General features: G+C 44.4%; 2 protein-coding genes across 2 annotated transcripts in view; both read left to right on the top strand.

The window, feature by feature from the left end:
* LOC136643834 (F-actin-monooxygenase MICAL2-like) overlaps nt 1-11,163 on the top strand; it is a 46,626-nt gene extending 35,463 nt beyond the window's left edge. Inside the window, exons 8-12 of the mRNA XM_066619199.1 lie at nt 1,148-1,240; nt 2,534-2,627; nt 5,939-6,038; nt 8,479-8,550; nt 10,424-11,163. Coding sequence (XP_066475296.1) covers nt 1,148-1,240; nt 2,534-2,627; nt 5,939-6,038; nt 8,479-8,515 — 324 coding nt within the window. The 3' untranslated portion in view covers nt 8,516-8,550; nt 10,424-11,163. The remainder of the gene's footprint in view (nt 1-1,147; nt 1,241-2,533; nt 2,628-5,938; nt 6,039-8,478; nt 8,551-10,423) is intronic.
* Nucleotides 11,164-17,554: 6,391 nt separating this feature from the next.
* PARVA (parvin alpha) overlaps nt 17,555-22,457 on the top strand; it is an 87,855-nt gene continuing 82,952 nt past the window's right edge. Inside the window, exon 1 of the mRNA XM_066639107.1 lies at nt 17,555-17,745. Coding sequence (XP_066495204.1) covers nt 17,610-17,745 — 136 coding nt within the window. The 5' untranslated portion in view covers nt 17,555-17,609. The remainder of the gene's footprint in view (nt 17,746-22,457) is intronic.

Raw genomic sequence — 22,457 nt, 5'->3', positions numbered from 1 at the left:
AATTCAAATCAGAATTGTAACTAGTAAAAATATTTATGTATCATTCAACAAAGTGTTCACAAAGCTCACAAAATGGTTAAATTATGAGGGGAAGGCTGTACTCTTGGGTTCTGCTTGTGAGGAATTTTGTTGGTTGGTTGGTTTTGTAGTCTCATTCTTTGTGCTGTGGTGAATTGGGTTTACTCAGTTAAAATGTTTTAAATCAGCATAAGCACTTGGGTATTGAGATCTGAGCCGGGAAATAAAGAAAAATACCTGAAGCCATCTCCTGAGAGCGGGAAGTATGGCACAGGAAGGAGAAGGTGTAGGCTGTAGTTCCTTCTTGCATTCAGTCCTTTTGCTGTTAAAGAAATACTTCCATCTCACTTGATATGTGAAAGGAACGGACCCATAAAGAGAAACATGAGTCTGCCATGTCTGATTTGGCTTTCAGTCTGTTTTGGGAAAGACTATAGAATTCTAAGAAATCTAGCTAATCTCCAGTGTGAGTGATCTTTGACTTTCAATTCAAGACCTTTTCAGGCTTCATTTGCTGTTCCCTCATTTCTTCTCAACTTCCCTTACTGATTTTAAAACAGGTATTGACGTACTGATTTGGTGGTGCACCTTCATGGTCTTCCTTCAGTTCTTTTTAATCAACTGTCTCTCTTCTGGGTACGTGGTCTTTCTACATCTACTTCTGGGTGAAGGTCTCCATGCATGGTAAGCTATGAGGAAATGTTAGCCTGGGATCACCATGTAATTCCACCCTGACCATATTTCTCAACAAAAAAACAATGTTTCTATTCACCCACAATAGACAGAATGATTAGTATTTCACAGCTGTAATAAGTAGGCCAATATTTGAATGGCAACGTTGCACTCCCTAACGTGTATCATTTAGTCACCAACATAATTGGTTGTGGGTTTACTGCAGGGATGTGCTTGTTTCATCTTCACTGATGGAGCATTACCCTAGCTTTTTTATTGATAGAAAATGCTAATGCCTCACTAAGATTGCAACAAGGTCCCTGCTGATGAGGGCAAATGGCTCAGAATGTGCCTCGACAACTCAGTCAAAAACTACTTAACATTCGCATTAAAAGAAAAGTCTATAAAAAAAGCTGTGGCTAAGTATGAAGTATTGATTGTCTTTTTTTTTTAATAGACAAAAAGAATTCTTAAAAGAAACAGAAAGCTGGAAAAGGAAACAAAGCAACTGGTTAAACAAGAAGAACTAAAAAGACTCCACAAAGCACAGGTAATGAGCCACATCTTTCCATGAACAAGATGACCCAGCCTAATGGGGATGATGCTGCTGGATAGCAAATGAAATAAAAGCATTAGCCCCAGATTGTAGGAGAAGGACTTAATATCACAAGTGGTGCCTTCATAAAGCCTGTCCCCTCATTTCTTCTGACTGGATTTCCCTTGTGCTTTTATATACTCCTGTGCCTTCTTGGTTTTAACCAGTATCACTCAGGGTGCAATCCTAACCTGCCCTGGAACAGGCAGGCTGACAGGCCTGTGTTGTACCTAGTACATGTTTGGTGTGATCTGGGGTGCAACTCAGAGTATTCCACAGGCAGCCCTATAGGGCTACGTGGATCTGCGCCCGCAATTTTGTGGGTGCAAGTCCGAATGGCCCAAGTAATGCTGCTTGGGCTGGGGATGAGGGTTGGGATCAGCCTGTGCCACCACAGCCAGCCACACACCCCACCCAGGCCCGAGCTGATCCCCCCAGGCTGCCGTCCCCGCCTCCCTCCACTCTCTCCCACCCCTGTGCCAATTTGCTTGGTCTGGCACAAACCTACCTCCTCCAGGCACAGGGCCAGCTCCGAGAGGCCAGCGCACGTGGTCCCTACTCCCAAGTTGTCGCGAACATGCTTTATGGCATGTTCAAGGTGGCTGGGAGCCAGCACAAGGGACAAGGGTAGGATGATGAGAGGAAAACAGGGAGGGGCTATAGGTAGGTGTGGGAGAAGATGGTGATAACAAAACAAAAACACATAACACCTTTTTATGCACTTCTCATATTTGTAATGATAACAAAACAAAAAAACCCTCCAAAACTACAAAAAATAAAATAAAACAATTTGTTTTTATTTATTATTTAATGGGGGGGTACATGGTTCCTGATTGTGGCTTCATCTAGTGACACTGCACCATCAACATCACCTACTAGTACACTTTTAAAGCAATTTTAATTTATAATGATAGTGTAAATTTGAATAAAAACACATAACACCGCTTCCTGCACTTCTAACATTGGAAAACACAGAAATTTGTGAAAAAATAGAAATTTTCTCCCACTTCCAGGCATAGAACATGCTTGTGAGTAGGTCACAGTACAATCCCAGTATTTTCAGTCAAAAGGATGTCATGTAGCAGGGCTTGTGAAAACTTCTGCTGGTGACCTTTGAGAGTTCTATCCATTGGAGCAGTCAGCCCTGGATTAGATGGACCAGTATTAGGTTAGCTGGACCAGCTACTTAGGTTAATATACTGGCATAGAATCATTTTAAATTTTTTAAAAGTGTACTCATTGGTCCAGGCTATCCAGCGGCTATTAGAAGAAGTAGAGGAGAAGCAACGAGCTCTGGAGGTGCATGGGGTTCAACTAGAGAGGGAACTGCGAGGAGAATCAGGTAACCTGGGTAAGAAATGTATGACTATTTGATGAATATAGCTGCGTTTGTGAAGATATTAGAGCTATCGAGCATATTCCACTGAACCTAACTTTCTGTTCAGTTCTGTTTAATGATGGATAGGGTAGAATGGGGGCTAAGAAAACTATTCCTAATTTATTTATCTACAAACTTTAATGCTGATGCACACAATTCATGGTAGGCTGGATAGGCCCAGCTCATCTGGCTATTTTAAAGGTGGACTTCTCCTACCCAGTTTTTATCTTGAGGCCTGAGTATTTGACCAGTATTTACTTGGGTTAGGTTAACAAAAAACTTTTTTTAATGTCAGTTCACTTATAAAAAATTTTTTTACTAAGATATTAGTGTGTGTATATTCAGGCGTATATATGTTCCTGAACGCCCACAGTTTACTAAAATTGTGGGTACAGGCAAATGCCTTTCCCCCACCATCCAGAGCCAAAGGGAGCTCTGCTCCCCTCGCTTCCGGATGGTCCTGGGCCCACAGATGTCCATCCACAGCCTCTGCCTGGTTCAGACTGAGCCCTATAGAGCTTTAAAAATGTCACTTCCGGTTCCTCTGTGAAACTGGAAGTGACATTTTCAATGTCTTATAAGGCATTGGGAGGCCTAGGGAAGCCCTCTGGAGACTGTGTGGCAAGCAATTGTTTAATTGCTTCAAACTGCAGCCAGATAAATGTTCAGCATATAATGAAATCAGTTTTAAAAATCACAGTCCTCACTGCGGTCCTGCTCAGAGTAGTAGCTTGGCCATATGAGAGAGATCTTAAAATGATTGCTTCTTCTTTATGGGGGGTGGTGGCGGCGGCTGAGCACTGGAATCGGAAAGGAAGAGAATACTTGACATATAGGATGACCACTTGAGTAAGGGCTGCAGGCTCTGTGTGTAGGACATATCGTGTGGAAATCAACTTTAGGAATCTGGATGGTTCAGTGCGACTTAAGCTTAGACTTAGTCTAGTTAGATGTTATCCTCTTACTTACTTCTGTCTTGAGAATGAATTGCTCTCTTTTTTTCCCTTTGTTCCCTTTCTTTCTGTAGTAATTTAATTCCTTTTATTTCAGTTCATGGTTTTTTTCCTCTCTATTGATTAGTGGTCAGCTAGAGATACAGGTGTTCTAGAAGGGCTGGTGATTAGTTCACCTCCATGAGACTCAGATGAGAAATTTATCACTCGTGGAAACTATTAATTTCAGGACTTTGCTTCTAATAACATTTATGTTGTTTATCTACAATTCCAGCTGTTACTATGTTCCGGTCATTCAAGCTTTTAAAAATAATGTGCATTATTGCTTAATGAATGACTGGTTCTTATTAGGCTAAGCTGTATTTAAGCAGAGCTGTGCTTATGGAGTTCAAGTGTTTTAATAGGTATTATTAAGGTAATTAGAAAATCATCACAGTTAAGCAATAATATCGAGCTGCAAAGGTTGTGAATAACCAAATTTAGAGACAGGACTGCAAACACTAGACTTCAGTGACATCAATGCAACTCCCCTCTAATAATTGTGTGAGTGCAGAATGAAAGCCTCTTTTGTTAGTGGGGGTTATTCATTAGCTACTGGACTGAATAAGGGGAGAATATGTGTGGGGGTGAAAAGGCTGATGAGCAAAATGAGGCTTTGAGGATCTCGCAACTGGAGAAACAACAATTTATGCAGTAGAAGAATTGGATGCAATCTCAGTCCTGTTCCTAATGGTAACTATTATCACAGATGAGGTTTCAACATGTTTCTTTAGTGTACATTTTATTTATTCTAATTATTTCCCAGTCTTTTTTTTTTTTTTTAAACTCAGGGTACCTTATGTGAGGCTCCTTGCAGAGTTCCATTTTGGCACTGCTTCAGTCGTCATCCACTTAGTTTCACTTCCAATGTTCTTGGATCATTCCCTAGGACCCACTGGCATTTTTCTATCTGAAGGGCCTTACTGAATCAGACAGAAAGTATTATTTTCTCCTTCACAGCATTTCTTCACCTCTCTTACATATGTAGGAGCTGTTAAGCATGTAGGAGCAGTTCTTAGTGTGGTTGGTTAGAACAAGCATGGTTATTCCTGTGGGTGAGCACCCACATGGTAAACTACCACATCTTGGTGTGTAGCCAGTGAAATGCTGCCTCTGGCTGCCTAAATGACTAAAAGATCCATATCTAAATGCATTATCAGTGCTCAGAGGCAGTTCGCCTGTGAATAACAGATGCTGGAGACAAATAAGTGGGACAGACTGTTGCCTTTCATTTTTCTATCTTGTTGGTTTCTCAGAGGCATGAGTCTGGCCATTGTTGAAAATAGTCATCTTGAAGTTTATGTTTGTTGGAAAGTATGGAAAAAGGGCAAGATGGATCCTCGATATGATCCAGTAGGACTGTTCTTACTGAGGGAGAGGGAGAGAGAGAAAGAGAGAGAGAAGAATGGTCCACAGATTTGACTTTCTTCTTCCTTGAGGTTGTTGGCTCTTGAAGGCAGACAGCACATAACTTAACCCATTTCTGCACAGCCCACAGGTGTACACATTTGATCCCTGTTGCATATATGCAACATTGGGCAGAAATGGCTTAACATGGAAGTGCAAGATGGTCCATGGAAGGAGGCAGAGGGGAATCAATCCCTATGCTCTTTCTCGCTGTGGAGAGTGAATTTGTCAAGGTAGCCCCAGGGAATCCAGCCCTGTGCCTGATAGCTATTGTAGTAGAAGAATGAACACAAGCTTTGATGGGTTTTGTCTATTCAGGGTCCAGAAAAGCAGTCATGAGAGCCCATTATGCCAGCACAGCCCTAATGGCAGGAGAGTGTTCCAGCTGTTGTGCCTTTCTTCCTGGTTTCAGCCAACCTTATGCATGATTTATTTGAAGAAAGTCCCAAGCTTGATCTTCAGCATCTCCAGCTACAAAGCCTTAAAGTAATAAGGTCTCTGTCAGTTGGAATCTGGAAATCCAAGTTGGAAACCTACTGCCAATTGCTGTTGACATTCCTGGATTTGATTGGTCTGACATCTCATACATACCAAATATAGAAGCAAATATATTATCAAAACAATCAAGAGGTGGAATAACTGCTTATATCAGCTGTCTCTGTAACATCTAGCTTTTTTGTGGCTTCAGTGCCTGATTGCTGTAAAAAATTCAACAAGCTATAGGTAGACACATAATGCATTTGGTACCTTATAGAGGAAGAAATGTCTACAAATGCACACGTCGATCTCTGCATAGTGTGAGTTTTCAAGACAGGGCAGGTTTATCATGGGGAGGAAAACCCAATTTTACCAATTTATTTTTTATATCTTAAGCAGATTCAAGCACACAAGATGAAACTCAGCTGTTACATGAATGGTTTGAGCTGGTTTTGGAGAAGAACAAGTTAATGCGCTATGAATCTGAACTCTTGATCATGTAAGGAAAAACTCTGTTTGCTATTAATGGTGAAAATGTCAGATCAGAGATGGGAAGAATATATTCAGGTACAAGCTCAGGGTTTTCTTCCTGACACATGCAGATGCCATTATTGAACTAAATTGGTGCATTATGCCTTGCATAGCATATCACCATTAGTGCGCAGAGAAACAGTGAATTGCTGATTCCTACCTCATTGTCCTTTACAGCTGGAGGTGTTTTACAATAAATGCAGCCAAAAGCTACACTCTGTTTTGAACCTATACTGTATTTTCAGTGGAGCTGACATTACTACAACTACTGTTCCTTGTGGTGAATACGCTATCCTGTGATGAAACTAACGAACCTATAGGCCCTTAGTCTACTGGAAAGCAAATTGGTAAAAGTGCCAGATGAGGACCTGGGGATAAAAAACAACCCCCCCCCCCCGTCCCACACACAAACCATTTGCAATTTGTCACATCTTGAGAAAGCAAAAGTGTGCATAAATGTGTCATTTTGAGAGTGGCACAGAAGCTGTTATACTGCCCTGTAAACACACGTACTATTTCAGGTCTGATGCAGGGTCTTGAATCAGTAGAACCATCTATTTCTTTGACTGTTGAGACCTACAGTAGGTGTTTACTATGTTTTGTATTGTCCCACCCCTGCACCCCTCCATGAGGTATTAACAAATATAATTAGGCATGCTTAAACCCCAGTGAAATCAATAGAACTTAAGTGATTAGCAATATGTGTCATTCTTCCTAATTGGGTGCACCCAGATTTCCTGAGCTGTGCCCGTTAAAAGAGTTGTAGTACAGTATCTTTTATTTCAATAAACAGTTTCCTGCAAAGACATAATGTGCCATTGCTCCGAAAGAATTGGAAATAATGCTTAGGCAGCAATCCTGTGTGCACTTACTTGGAAGTAAGTGATGTTGATTTCAACGAGACTTACTTCTGAGTCAACATGCATAGGATTGTACTGTTCACTTTACACTGAGGGAAAAGACAAAAATGGTTATTCTAGGAAGACTGTTCCTAGAATCTTCCTAGAAACAGTCTTCCTAGACTGCTTAAAAAGTTGGGCCAATGACATGTAATGGGTTGGATCCTAACCTTCTCTGCTGTGGCACTCTATGACTGGGAGTTCAGGTCGTGAACAGAAGGAGAGTTGTACTCTTCGAAGATTCCTTTTGAGAGTCCAGTTCTCCTTCTGTTCACATAATGAGTGCCAAAGTGTGCAAGGACAGGACTGAATCCATCTGTTTATTTTGTTCCACTGTCTCTTGCTATATGTTCCATGTGCAAACATTGCTCATTTTGTCTTCAGAAGGTGTCCAAATCAGCAGAGTAGGAGTGATGTAGAAGGCCTTGTGGTGGCCACAACAAATATTCAGCTACTAAACTATTTTCACCTGTCAAGTGTGAATCTGCTGGAGGCTAATTGGCATTTGTACAATGTACTTTTGGAAAAATTGGGAAGTGTCTCAGAACAACATTTTATAATTTCACATCACATGTTTTAATGTATTCAGCGAAAATGATTGATGCATACAGCCACATTTAGTGACTATGATGCTCTCCTGCTTTGTGAGTATGCAAGGGAAAATATAATTGCATTTTCCATTTGTATCCCATCCTTCTTCCAAGGTATAGCATATATAGAATTAAGCCATTTACCTTTACAACAGCCCCATGAGGTGCCCTCGTCTGACAGATGGTAAACAGCTCAAATTTGCACAGTAACCTTTGTGGCTGAGCTTGCCCTGGGTCCAGCTCTGTTTATGCATAGAGTGGCCCTTATGTTCAAGATCATGGTCCTTATATTTATTTCTCTTTTCTGAAGCCGTGAAATTGATCAGATGTTGGAATCTACTTTGTTGGTGGTATTAATAAGGGAATATACAGTCCATGCTCAGTATCTGCGGGTGGTTAAGTTAGTGGAAAATCCAGTAGATACTGAATCTGCCATTTGAATCATTGGTCCTATAGGATCAATGGGGTTAGGGCTGCGGTTTTCAAACTCTCCCGGAGTTTGAAACCCACAGTAAGTCCTTGCCGGGGGGGGGAGGAGGCAGCGGGGTCGGGGGAGAAGGCAGTGATGCGATCCCCAGGATCGAGCCGCTCAGGGGGGCTGCAGGGACAGGGGTGCACTTACTAGTCCCTGCAGCAGCAGTCCTCAGGTGTGGGGAGCCCTGCGTGAACCGTCTGCAGGGCTCCTCAGGTCAGCAGAAGTAAAAGTGGAGTGATCACACTCCACTTCCGCAAAGTTCCGTAAATCTGCTTGAACCAAGTGTGAGGATACAGAGAATTGACAGCATAGGACTTGAGTTAGTTTGTCTGGCCATTAATGTGGCTAAGAGATAAGGATCTTGAAACCAACATCTCCATGACAAATGGAAAGATTGAGGTTTGTTGGTTGTCATGACTGATTCTTTATTCTTCATGTCCCAAGGGCGAAAGAGCTAGAATCAGAGGATCATCAAAGCTGATTGGAGCAAGATTGAAAGACAAATGGCCACTACTGGTAAGCAAACAGCTGAACTAATTGTGTTTTGTAATCTGTGATGCAAGATATATCTGGGTACAAATGTCCAACACTGCTGCTGCTTCCAGTTCTTGTGAAACAAAGCACTCCATAGCCACTTACCTGATGTGGGAGGTGGTTGTGGTTTTTGGGAGAGAGAGATCCTTGCAAATACAGCATCCTAGTGTTTTAAGCAAGCAGTTTTTTTTAAGGTGCTTTTATCTAAGAGGAGGTAACAGCAGCAAAGGAGCAGCCACCCCACTGGCTATAATGTACCAACTTTGATTTGCTGCTGTGCTATAGATACGCTTATGTTAAAATTTCAAAACCCATTCACAAGGCTTTATGTCTCTCTTTGAGGCATATCTGTCTTCAGCTTGAGTTCCAAATGCTGCATCCCATGTGTTTATGTCCCAACTTTGATTTCTTCTGGACAACCAAAAGATAGAGCTTTTGGGACTTCCTTGCATAGTTTTATTTATGAAAAAGGAATAGAATTGAAAGGGGATGACATTTCTGCTGAGCTTGCTGGATTTTCAGATTCCCCCTCCCCCCCCAATGCATAGATAAATTATAATCAAGGCAAAAAAAAAAAGTGCCGTTTGTTCATTCTCACATTATGCATGGGGCTTTTAATAATCTATATTCCTATTTATATTGGCTATATGAAATTATATTTGGCTGACAGTGTGCAGCTGTTGCATCAACTGAATGATATAGGATTCATTTCCTGATCAAATAGCATTACCTGTGATTAAGATGTATACATTCTTAACAGGTGTATATACGTTTTGTCCAGACCTAAAGAACTGCACAATTAGCTACATATTTAATATGTAGCTCATTCACTCACTGCCCTCCACACACACACAGTGAGACATAAATTTACTTTGGAAACTGCTGAAAGTTTCCAAAGCAGTTTGTGATATGGCATGCATGGGAGCCTGCTATCCAAAGAAAATAAGTTTGTTTTTTTAATTCCATTGGGATGCCCAGGCCTTTGAATGTGTTTAATCCCAGACTTTTCTTTTGACACAGCTTTGATACTCTAAATTCAAACATGCAGTGCAATATAGCACTTACTGCAATGGGAAACACATTTTAACCCCTGGTGGTCCTGGGGAGGGTTGGGAGGGTAAAAGTCCTATGGCGCCATGCCTGTGGGGGTGGCACTGCCGCTGCTGCCTCTGACTGGAGACTTCCCAAAGGCCTGGGAGGCCCCAGACTGGGAGGTCTGCTGGCCCTCTGAAAGCCTTCCAAGACCTGTAGAGGGCTGTTAAACAGTACTTACAGTTTCAGAGAGCCAGTGGACATAGCATGAGGCTCTGTGACAGAGGTCTTTTCTCCCTGAAAGGGGCAGTCCTGTGCCCCAGGCCAGGTCCACAATTGATTTTGTAGGGTCCCTGCCCTGGAGGGGCCTGGAGCAGGCTTGTTCCACCTCCAGGGAGGCCTCAGATTGGCTGGAGGGGGAGGGGGTTCCAGGACCCTTGTCCTCCTCCTCAGCAGAGCTGCCAAACCTGGCCTAGGAGCAGGAGCTGTTTACCTCACAGCGCCCTGCTTCGCACTGACTGCCCCTCATTCCTGGCCTCCCTGTTTTATGGAGCAAGCCCGCCCCCTTTGGCCCCTCTCCTTCCTCCAGGTGGGGCAGAAAAGGTCTTTTCTGTTCCTGGCTGGTTTCCTGCAGTGTTCCTTGTTTGCCCTGCCAGCCCCCCTCTGTCTGGTTAGGGTGAGCCAACCTTCTTTGCCCCCTTCAAGGGCAGGGAAGCCTCCCCACCCTGGGCATGGGATGCCTGCTCCAGGGTAAGTCGGGGGTCAGGGCATCTGGGAGGGCCCCCGACAGATTTTAACAAATATTTCTTTATATCTATGATAGATTGCTTGAAGATTTCAAAAAATCTTGGTCATGAACACAACACTTTTTTGATGCAGTGGTGTGGTGATGAAGAAAGCAGCTGAAGGGAGACAAGCTTGTACCTTTCTTAAAGGAGCTGAAAGTGGATGAAAAAAAACAATGACACTATGAACAGTTTTTGTTGTCTTGGGGAAACCAATTCAGCGCAATACTAAATTAAGGCAAATTTGTTGCCCTTCTAGTATGGCAATCATGATCCACCAATGCAATAGTATTGTAGAAGGAACTTTGTATAGAACCTGAAAAGGGAAGAAATGGTATTCCTATTAAGAATTTTAAAAATGACTCTCTGCTCTTCTGCCAATGTAAGTGACAAGAGTATGTTAGTTCCGTTTATGTCTTATCTGATACACTTGCTCTGTGGAAATTACACTGGGAGCAGATTATTTTCCAGAATGTTAATTCTGAGTGGCCTTGACACCTGGGGGGCCTCAAGTTACATGCTTTAGTTCTTCTTGAGGCCACAGCACTTTCCCTCCATCTTTCTAGATATGTGAATATTATTTGTATATGTTGTATTTTGTAAACTGATCATAATGCAAAATATTCAGATTTTTAAACTGGGCATCACCAGCACTCTAGTCTGTAGCACTAGGCTTAATTTTCAGTGTTAATTCTGTACTGGAGAAGAATATGTTTCGTGATTACAAACTATTGTCAACAAATAGAAGAGGAATTAATGCTATGTTAAGCAGGTGTAATTCTCCTTGCGTCCCGAGATCGGCTCAACTTGGTTCCTTCATCATGACAACGCTTGAGTCGCAGTGCTTTGGCTGTCAAAGAGTTTTTGGCTGAAAAACACATCACGGTGCTTCCCCATCCACCCCACAGCCTCAACTTGGTTCCTTGCAACTTTTTCATATTCCCAAAGATGAAGAATGGTTTGAAAGGACACCATTTTGGAAGTGTGGATAACGTCCAAAGAGCCACTATGCAGGCTCTGAACGCCAGCCCACTTGAAGACTTCCAGGGATGCTATGAAGAATGGAAAAATTGCTGGAAGCATTGTGTACACTCACAATGTGCATACTTTGAAGGAGACAATGTTCAATTTTAAAATTTTTCAGTATAAGACTTTTAAATATATCATTCTCATTACTTTCCAGATACACCCTGTACAACTTACTGTAGACATGGGGCAGTGCAGTATGCAGAAGCCATATACACATTCTTAACTGAAACTTCTTATCCACAAACAAAACTTTCCCTTTTTCAATGAGCTGCAGAATGCTGCTTCTGGGGAATACTTAGCACACTTTGTGGTGACTGTAAGTTTGCTAAAAGCTTTGTGTTGTCCTCAGTGAATAGCGCTAAAAGGAACAGCAGCTGCAATGGGGTTTGATTTCCACTCACAGAAGATACTGACATTCTCTTTAGTCAGAAAGAATTCAAAACACAGAAGCCCTCTTTCAACCTCCAAGGGCTTTTCCACCTGTTCAAGTAGCACACCTAAGCTGGGGTGGGGGCTGGTGTACTGCAGTTGCAGGTTCCTACTTTGCCTCCATCCTATATGAGTTCAGTCTTTCCTGTTCCTTGAAGAGCTGCAGAACATTCCCTGGCTTGTAAAGTAGCTGAGGCCATCCATCAACACATGGGACAGGGTTTCCTAAAGAAACTCTAGTGTCTGGGTATGTTGAATCCCTACACTCTGCCCTTTAAAAAAACAAACTTTATTCATATGCTGTGCACAGAATTTTCAGAACCAATTGTTTTTGGGAGAAGATCATTTGAATACCTTTTCATAAGAAGCTAATAGGTTGGAACCAAAAAACGTTTTCTTACCAAGTGAGCATATTTAGCCACTCTGATATGTTTAGCTACGATGAGGGCATACTTTTTAAACATGCGTGGTTGTGTTCAGTTATGGGCACTGAATAGCCTTTTTTCAGTCTTGTAAATCAATTCTTTGCTTCATGACAGATTTGTGTTCTATTTTGTACACTCTAGTGGTGGAATAAAACATATTATTGAATATAATCCCTTAATAATGAAAGGTATTAAATGTACAAAATGCCATGTATTTTTTTATGAAGAATTTTTTAAAATGTTGGTCTTGAAATCACCAGCAAGAAGCACACCAGCAAGTAGGAACTATCATATGACTATCAACTTGATTCTTACATGACTATGTGTATGTTACTGACTGAAACCGATGGGCAGACCAATCCTAAGACTGAGGCACAGGCGTACCTGGGGGGCTCGGGGGGCAAATGCCCTGGGGTGCCACCTGGATGGCACTGCTGCAACCCCCACCTCCACTGCCTTTTTTTAAAAACAAAAAACAGGACTTTCCTAGGCCTTCTAAAGTTTCTGGAGGGCCTTCTGAGGCCTCCAGAAAGCCAAACAACTATGTCATTTCCAGTTTTTCACTTTTTATAGGCCTACAGGAGGCCTCAGAAGGCCTCTGGATGTGCCCGGTGGGGGATGGGTTGGAATAGGGGTGGCATTTTGTTGTCTTGGCCTGCACATGGGCCAGGATTGCAACTGGACTGAGGGACCAAGTGTTGTGCCTGATTGGTGCCTGGCTTAAAAGGGTAGAGCCCTGTTTCAACCCAGAGCAGCAGCACTTCCTTATTCTTATGGCTTTCAGCCAAAATTTCTGATGTCTGAAGTGTGCCAGCACATTCTTTTTGTCACAGTTTGAGCAGAGGCTCTGGGCTTCCAGTTGAAGCAGTGCAGTTTGCTTCATTCCCCTTTTGAAGGGGGAGAGTTTGCAGTTTCCTTTCACTTTTTGCTATTCATTCCCCCTCTTTTTCATTTCCTTTCATGTTCACATTCTTCCAGGCTCCATTTGTTCCCTTTACTACTATTTCACAGTTCTGCTTTCCTACTTGGTTAGTCTCTCACCCCTCTCCCCTTAGCATTTTCCTTTCACTTTTTGCAGTTCATTGTTCCTCTCTCTGTGTTTTGAGTCTTCAGTCTAGTCTTCCCTCTTGGCTGGTTGTCTTGTAACACTTGTATTTTGCTGTCTGCCTCTTCATAAAGGTGATCCCCCCCTTTTTTCTGTTGTCTTTCTTGGTTGTTTTGTCACACTGGTATCTGGTACATTGCTTTCTGTCTCTTCATAAAGGATGATACATTATATGGTCATCTGAGGACAACATGCAACCTCCGGGTTTTAGACATAATAATAATAATAATAATAAAACTTTATTTCTATCCCACCCTTCTCCCCAAAGGGACCCAGGGCGGCTAACAACATATAAAACAGATTAAAACATAATTTCACAAACAGATAAAAACACATTAAAAAACACATTAGCAGAACCCATAAAAACAGTAGTCAAATAAGAGTCAGAATAAAAGAGCATAAAACAGCAGTACTTAGAGGAATCAAGCCTGTAAAAAGCAACTAAAAGATGTATAAAAGATGTTAAAAAGGCCACGAAGTCAAAAGGCTTGATTAAACAACAAGGTCTTCAGGCCTCGCCGAAAAGTCTCCAGCGAGGGAGCCATTCTCAAGTCAAGGGGAAGGGAGTTCCACAACGTTGGTGCCACTACTGAGAAGGCCCTATTTCTTGCCGCCACCCCACGTACCTCCTTAGACAGATAGCCTGTCTTTGAATGCCAGATGCAAGGGAATGGCAAATGGATACAGACATGTGGTTGTCTTGTATGCTCCCAGTGGCATCTGGTGGGTCACTGTACAGGAAGGTACAGGAAGTGGAATTAGACGGCCCTTAGCTTGATCCAACAGGGATCTTCTTAAATTCTTATGTTTTTTCAAAACTTTGGATTATGCCATTCACTGTAGCTGTCTTTCATTGGCTTCACATCTCATCACACTGGTCATCTGGGGGGGGGGGCGTCTTCTAGACTGGTCTAAACTGGATTTCTTCCACAATATTAAAAAAAATTGTGGGTTCTGCTTTCTCAACTACCCCTAACTCCTCCCAACCCCTGACCTTGTGTTCACTGGGCTTGCCAAGAGTTTTTGCAACATTGGTCTCTCAAGATCAGTTAGTTTCCTCTTATCACTTCCTCTTTAGCTCTCCCTGTAGTCACACACCCCACTCACAGACACAGGCATCTTGCAGTGCTACATTTCTGCAAAACTACTTCTTCCAAAAACTGGTTCACAAAGGAATCAACACCAATATTCATTTAACTCAGGAAGTTCAGGGCTCACAACAGTGGTAGTACCTGAGTCATGAATGTCATCTGAGGCTCTTGGAGAATGGCAGCATTCTGATTCTGACACCTTTTCTTCCCTTGCTGGGGAGGGGGAACTCTGTGAGAACTGAATGTCTACTCATGCAGTGCTGCAGTCCTGAAAAACAAAGAACTCCAGATCACTCTGTGGCCAGCAGAAGCAATGGCTGGAGTACCTAGTATTTACCATGAGACAACAGACACTCTATGCTATTAGCTGTTGCAGAAGGAAGGGGTGGCAAAAGGAAGGGGCAGCTAGTCAACAGTGCTTATAGTAAACATACATTACCCTGCATTTGGGGCAACAAATTTTCTCTTGCCCCAAGGAGACCTCTGGAAGCCAAAACTCCCCTGTTGGATGCAGCAGATGTCACATTGACACTGCTGGATTGCCACATGGGGAATTATGGTGGATTGGACTGCCCATCTTTCAGGCTAGGAACAAGGCCTGTTGCAAAGAAAGGGTAATCTGCTCTTTAGAATAGTGCCTAATATGGTAATTGTTTCCTATATGGAGTCAGCTAGATGGAAGGAAGTGGTATCCAAGAGGTATCTTGAGCAGGGCTAGCCCTGTGCAAGGATCTTTGTTGATATGTACCCCAAAGATAAGTTCAATGGATTTATGTGATTGGCTTGAAAATTGCCTCACAACTGCTGATAGCCACAGTAGCAATTGGCTGAAAGTTTTGAGAAGGAATTATCAAAATTTTCAGCCAATTGTTGCTGAGAAGGGCAGGAACAATTGGAACCCCTGTGCAAGAACACTGTTGGAATGGAATCTTGTTTTGTGAGTTTCTGGCCCCATGCTCTTGTCCTGGCAGCCTTAAAGAGACATGAATGCAAAGCAAGTTTGAAACCAGAGACTCAGGGCCCAATCTTAAGCTTTGCACACTGGCTCAGGGCTGGCGCACTCTGTCGCAAATGTGTTGTAAGGCACATTTGCGGGCCCTAGTGTTAGTGGTCTGCTGGTGCTAGCGTGGTGGTTGCGCGGACCACTAAGCAGCAGAGAGGTAGGTGGGGGCGTGGAAGGAGAAGGGGAGGAGGTGTTCCAGGGGGGAGGAGGGCCAAGGGAGGGTGGTTAGAGGGCGGGAAAGAAGCATTCCTGGGCGGAGGAAGCGGGGTGGGAAGGAGGCGGGACTGGTGGGATCCTGAGCCTCTGTGTTGGGCTAGTCGCTCAACATGGAGGCTCTTCATTCTATGCCGACCCTCAGGTTGTCATAGAATTGAGTTGCCCCGTTGTGGGGCTACTCGCTTTACCTGGGGGAAGCAGATGAATGTCCTCTTCTCCCGAGGTGGAGACGGTGGCTGTCTGGAGTGAGCTGGATGTGGTGGTAGCCATTTTCAGCACTGTTGCAGCCCCGCACATTGGGCAGCTGAGGATTGGGCTGCCTGACATGAGAGAGAAGCAACAGGATTGGACAACCAGAAGAAAGCCAGATTTAGGGCACAATCCTAACCAGGTCTACTCAGAAGTAAGTCCTATTTTGTTCAATGGGGCTTAATCTCGGGAAGGTGTGGTTAGAATTGCAGCCTTAGGGCACAATCCAAACTCTTAGACCTTGGGAGGGTCACAAATGTGCCATAAAGCACGTGTGCGCCTCCTCAAGGGGAAGCCAGGCCGGCGTTCTGAGAAGCACCAGCCTGTGGAGACTGACAGATGCCTCTGCGCTGGCTTCCCCTCAGCCACTTGTGTTGGCCTTCCTGTGCCAAGCGGAAAAGGTAGGTGTGGGGAGGAGGAGGGAGGGAGGCGTTCCTGGGCGGGGGAGGGTGGGGAGCGGAAGGCGGTGATGGGAACCAAAATGAAGGGACAGTGGCTTCACTATGCATAAGCAGACTCATGTCCCTCACAACTTGGTACATGTCCAGGTACAACTGGCAGCTGGTGCGGGTCTGTTGGCTATGTGCAGTGTGCCTACCTATAAAAACCCTTTCGCACATGTGCTAGCAGGTTTAGGAGAGGGATTGTCACATGGCTTCTTGCTTTTCCAAGATGGGACAAACCAGACAAAACACAGGCCCACAGCATTGCGTTCAGTGGGCAACTTACGGAGGGTAAATTAATACTCTGTGCAATGGTCGAAGTGGTCAAGATACAACTTATGGAGGTGGTCAATATAGGTTGGACTCCCATAGTGTATATGCAGTGTCTGTCCATACTGTGAAAATTATGTCAACTTAAGGAGATGGTCATTATAGAGAGATGGTCAACTTTGGAGGTTCTACTGTACATGTTTTCCTTTCCTTTTTTTCTCAGAGGAGCGAAGTCCTATTTGCCAGTATGAAGAAGCTTCCACTGAATGCAAGTTAATTCCTTCCTGTGCTGCCCCACCTGCACCCCACTGGGGCCTTATGCTAGCTGTAGTTGCATCAGTGTTGATGTGATCTGGGTGCAGAGTTGGCATTTGCGGCACATCTGCTGCTGAAACTGCATGTAGGACAGTGAGGCTTCATCGCTGCCAGCGCAGATGTGACTGCACTGCTGCCCAAGGGCAGGCACTGCTTCCTATACCAGTCAGAAGGTGCTTCTGAGGAACAGGGCTGGGCTGCCTGCGTCAGAAGAAAAAGGGACCTTTAGCATCTGCAGAGTACAGCAAGCGGAGACCCCCAAGGAACTTTGGGGCCCCGATAAAATTCCCGGGGAGGCTCTGCTTCCTCTGCTGTTTCACCCTCCGCTGGGAAGAAACTTTGTCCCCCGCTCAACTTCCCTGGGAGGCCCCAGGAGCAGAGTGGAGCGTGGCGCGGAGCCCCGCCTGGGCTGCCCTCTCCCCGTCTGGCAGCGCTGCGCGATGAATCAGAGCCGCCGCCGCCGCCCGGAGTCCTCGGGAGCCTGGCCTGGGTGTGCGCGGGAGGGAGGGAAGAAGGAAGGAAGGAGGGAGGGAAGGAAGGAGGGAGGGAGAGCGAGAACAGCCTCGCAATAATTCCGCTTCCGTCGCTCGGGAAGAGGGAGCCGCCGCCTGCGCCCGGGCTGCCAGACGCGCCCGCGGGACCCCCGGCCATGGCCACCTCTCCGCAGAAGTCGCCCCCCGCCCCCAAGTCGCCCACCCCCAAGTCTCCTCCTTCGCGCAAGAAGGACGACTCCTTCCTGGGCAAGCTCGGAGGCACCCTGGCCCGGAGGAAGAAAGCCAAGGAAGGTAAAGCCCGGCGGCAGCGGGGGCCCGGCCACGCGCGCGGCCTTTAACAGGCAAGGGGGAGGGGCTGCGGGCGAGGGCGGCGGCCGCGCCCTGCGCTGCCCTCGCCTGGGCGCAGGAGGCGTCCCCGGGCGCGCGCCACGCCTGAGCAGTGTGGTCGCCCGCGGCTGGGCTGGGCTCCTGCAGCTTCTCAGCTGGCCCAGCAAGTGGCAGCTCCCGCCCCCGACACGCACTTGGGAGGCTCCGCTCCTGCCCTCTCTCCAGACCTCGCTGGGCTGGTGCGCGCTGCCCCCCCCCCGGCTGGTTTGGCTTGTCTTGGGAGCTCTCCAAGGCCGCCTTGGGAGCGCTCTGGGGCTGCGCTGCCTGCTGGGAAGGCGCAGCTTCCCAGAAGGAGGAGAGTGGGATGCTTTTAGCGCATCTCTGTGTGCCCCCTCAAAGGGGGGCAAGCCAGATGCTCTTGGCAGCAGGACAAGCCTCCCCCCCCCCCCCGAAGCGCAAGAGAGGCTGCTTGAATGTAGGCAGTAGACATCGCAGGCACTTAAGGAGGGGGGAAGTCTTAAGGGGTTGAAGTGCAGGGTCACTGATTGCCAGGAGGTAGATCAGGATGATTTGTGGGGAAAATAAGTGTCAAGCAACTCAGCTGGAGAACTGGGAAAGAACTTCTCTTTTTTGGTCTGGAGTGGAAGTGATTTCAAGAGGGGTAGATTTCTCAACCAGTGGCACAGGTACCTCCGGTGGTACTTGAGGTGGTGCCTAGTGGTACTTGCAGGATCCCTACCACAGTGCCTAGGAGAGGAATTTGTACTCAGTTCCAGGGTACACAAAGGGGGCCCAGGAGCCAAAGGAGGCACTCCTGAAATTTCCTGGGATCTAACATTTTGCTATCTACTCAGACTTGTTGCCTGCATGGGATGCTGGGGACACTACCTCAATGGTTGCAGCTACTGTAGCCACTAGCAAGCTGTATATGCTGGGCCGAGGAATGCATGCAGGACACTCCCTAATGCAGTGTCAAATCTGGGAGGTGACTGGCCTGCTATGTAGCTCTTTGGCTTGTGGATCCGTTTAGCATGAAGGAGCTTGGGGACACAGCTGTGGGACTACAGAAGGGTGTTTTGGTGCACACAGGACACTTTCCATTCTAGTGTGAACCTAAATATGATGATGCTGATGTTCTGCTTGACTTTCTATATTGAAAGATGTTAGAGCGGCTTAGTGTGTTTGGTTTTCCGTATTACTATACCTAGTTGCCGATGCCACATGGGTGGGTAGACCTGCGCTTCCAGCTGTCTCCACCCTCCCCTCACCCTGTTTTGCTCCCATTCCACTTGCCTGTCACCACCCTCCCCCACTCTGTTTCACCCTCCCCCTTTGCAGAGGGACCCAAAAGAAACTTTGTACCCCCTGATAAAATTCCTCTGAGGCGCTGCCCTGCAGTGAGACCAGTGATGTAACATGACAAACAGTGGTAAGAAGCTTGGCTTGGTGGGCAGAGCTACAAAGTGTGCTTGTCATGCATTTGAAGAAGCCCTCTTATCTATCCCGAGCCTCTTACTGGTGTTTGTCACACTGCATCTGGCCTCCCAGCCTGGAAATAACTGGTGGTTGCATAATTACCCATTACTTCCAGTGGTACTTCAAATGGGTGGACCATGCAGTGTCGTACAGTGGGGGACAAACATTGAAATAGATGGGGGTATTATTGGGCTACCTTACAGTGTGGTTTTATACGGGCTTGGAATTCTGTCAAGGTTTTGAAGATGTAAAAAAAGGATGTCAGAAAATTATTGACTCTTAAATATTTCAAAGTGTAAATGTATTTCTATTCCACTTAAGTGCTGTCATCTTCTAATTTTTATTTATTTGCTCTGATAGTATTTAAATACTCAAAGATTTAAGTTTATCGTTCTTGAGTGCATCAAGTAATGGGGGGACTTATTTCATGATAAAAAAATCTAGGCACTACTGTAGTTCCTGTGATACTATTATAACTAACAAGTAATTGTGAAGGTCAATTTCTTGGCTCCTGACTCCAAAGTTCCTTCCTCTGCCTGAGATAATCAATGGCATTATCATCTGGATGTACAGGGTAGAGACCCTTGAGAAATTTCACCAGAACTTCCAGCCTTCTATTAACCTGAGCCTGGATTAGCTCATGAAGCAAGTTCACTTTCTGGGTGCCACTGCGCAACTACATAATGGGCATATAAACCCCATACCCACTGGCTGTTACAGATCAACTTTCTTCCAGCTACCACCCAGTTCACACAACAGGATCTATTGCCTGTAGCCAAATCTTATGATACAACTGTGCTTCTTCCAGTTTCTTGGATGGGTTTATACCTGCTGGATTTGCTTTGGGTATCTTATGAGATGATAATACTTACATAATAAAGTGAAGGAATTCACTGATAGACTTAATCCAGGAGTGGTCTTCTACAGGAGATACTCAGAAGAAATGTTGAGTAACTCTATCTTTCACTTAGTGCTCCCAGGTGAAAAAAAAACAAAACACTTCAGTGTATCATCAATGATCTGTGTAGCCTATCTGAACAATCATTCTTCTTCCTTACAGACCTTAAGGGATAGAGTCTTCCTTGTTTCCAGGCTTATGCGTGCTATAAAAAGGCTACTCACCAGCAACAACAGTCCATTGAACAGAGAGTCTAGGCTCTGCAACAAACTTGGATATTGTGTCCCTGTATCTATTCAGGCGATACTATTGCAGCATCTAAAAACATCAGCCAAACTATTAAAGTTCATTGATCCTTGTCCTCTATGTCCAGTATATACCATCCTCTGCCAACAATGCTCATCTGCTGGCTTTGTAGGCCAAAAGATCAGTCTCTACACACCATACACATCTACACCTGCCTCTGATATCATAAACGCAACATTCAGAAACAGCAGGAGTGCAGGTCTGTTTCCAAGGCTGTTTCTCTGCTATTGACCTGAAAGTTGCTGCTATTCAGCCCCTAAGCTTCAGAAATTTCATGTTGGAGTCTGTTTGGGCTATAACTGAAAAGCAAGTTTGATTTATTTGTTAAAAGTTTGATCAAGACCAGAAATTTCTCTTCCTCTGCAGGTGTTGACTATATATAGCAAAGCTAGGAAAATTATGTTGTTGGAAGTAGTCACTAGGAACATGATAATTCCTACATACAGAACATGGCACATAAATGTCAGGCTGATCTTCCCATTTTGTTGCTGTGTAGTCCCACTATTTACTATTTTCATCCTCCAGTGTGCATGTCCCCAAATGTTCACATGTAACATTTCATGCATCAGATGATGTGACGCTGCTTGATTAAAATTTATGCCACAATAAGGCTGCAATCCTAACCACACTTTCCTGAGAGTAAGCCCCATTGAACAAAATAGGACTTACTTCTGAGTAGACCTGGTTAGGATTGTGTCCTAAATCTATTAGTTTTTAAGATGCTAAATGTGGCTTAGGTGCTTTGTTTTATGTTGCAGCTGGGCTAACACAGCTATCAGTTAGGCAGGGACAAATTTCTTTGGGAGTTATCCAGAATTATATCACTGCTTTCCTGGCTTCAGTAAAATATAAAACTTCTTAGAAAAAAAAAACCCTCAATTGAAATATCAGTTTTGATTTATTTTGAAGACAGTAGCAATATTAACCAATCTGTACTTCTTGTTGTGTTTCATATCGATTCAACAAAATACTCGAATATAATGGAATTAGTCACATTTCAAGCTGCACAGCTCCTTTGGTTCTCTGCTGCACTTGGTTACATATTGTATCTGAAGGAAAAGGCAGCTTGGACTGATTGGTAACAGTAGAGAAGTTTCCCTGAAAGATCACTGGTGGTGAGCAAGCAACTATTTCCCTGCAATATATTCTTGCAGGGAAGTTCTGAGCATGTTGAAGATGCGATTCCGATTTGCTTAAACTAAGCAATGTCATGAATGAGATTGTCTAGTGAAACATTCCAGAAATTTACAATGTTTCTCAAGTAGTGGTACTTGTACCACTGGTGGTGGTGTCTTGAGGTGGTGTCTGGTGATACATATAGTACCACCTGTCCGCAAGACCAGCAACAAAGCAAGTAGTGGTAGGAGGCTTGGCTCAGCAGGCAGAGGTCCAATGTGTGTTTTTCATGTGCTCAAAAAAGACCTTCCATCTTTCCTGAGCCTCTTAACGGTATGGTGTTGTGTTGTGTCTGGCCTCCCAATCCAGAAGTAACTGGCAATTACGTCCTTGCCAGTTAGTTCAGGTGATACTTTCAATAGGTGGACTAAGCAAAGTGGTATGGCGGTGAACAATTGTTGAAAAATGCTGCTCTATAATATGTAGCTGTGCAATGGATGGACAAGTTGTGTTTTTAAAACACACAACCTATTCCCCAAAGGTAGAACACTTGAAAATCATTACTGTACTGGAATAAATTGTGTGGCAAGGGAATTTGAGTTGGAATCCTCAGTCATTTGTGAGATGAAAGGTGAATGATGGGTTTCTCTTTCTTTCAAGAACATGTTTTTAAAATCACTATTTGGGCAAACATGTATTGCATGCATAGAGCCTGAGTACTACATCTCAAGTCAGTTTGTAGTATTTTAATATTGTATATGCTCTTACGTATTTACTTTAATACTCATGAGACTAATAGTAAGTAGATCTCCATGCAGAAAAGCATTCATTGCAAATAATATTTTTCTGTTCTTGAAAATAGCTCATCTTGAATGTTGAC

Source organism: Tiliqua scincoides, chromosome 1 (genome assembly GCF_035046505.1).
Source record: "Tiliqua scincoides isolate rTilSci1 chromosome 1, rTilSci1.hap2, whole genome shotgun sequence".
In the NCBI taxonomy this organism is placed as follows: Eukaryota; Metazoa; Chordata; class Lepidosauria; order Squamata; family Scincidae; genus Tiliqua; species Tiliqua scincoides.
Note: the sequence above shows the minus strand (reverse complement) of the source record. Positions and strands in the feature narration are given on the sequence as shown.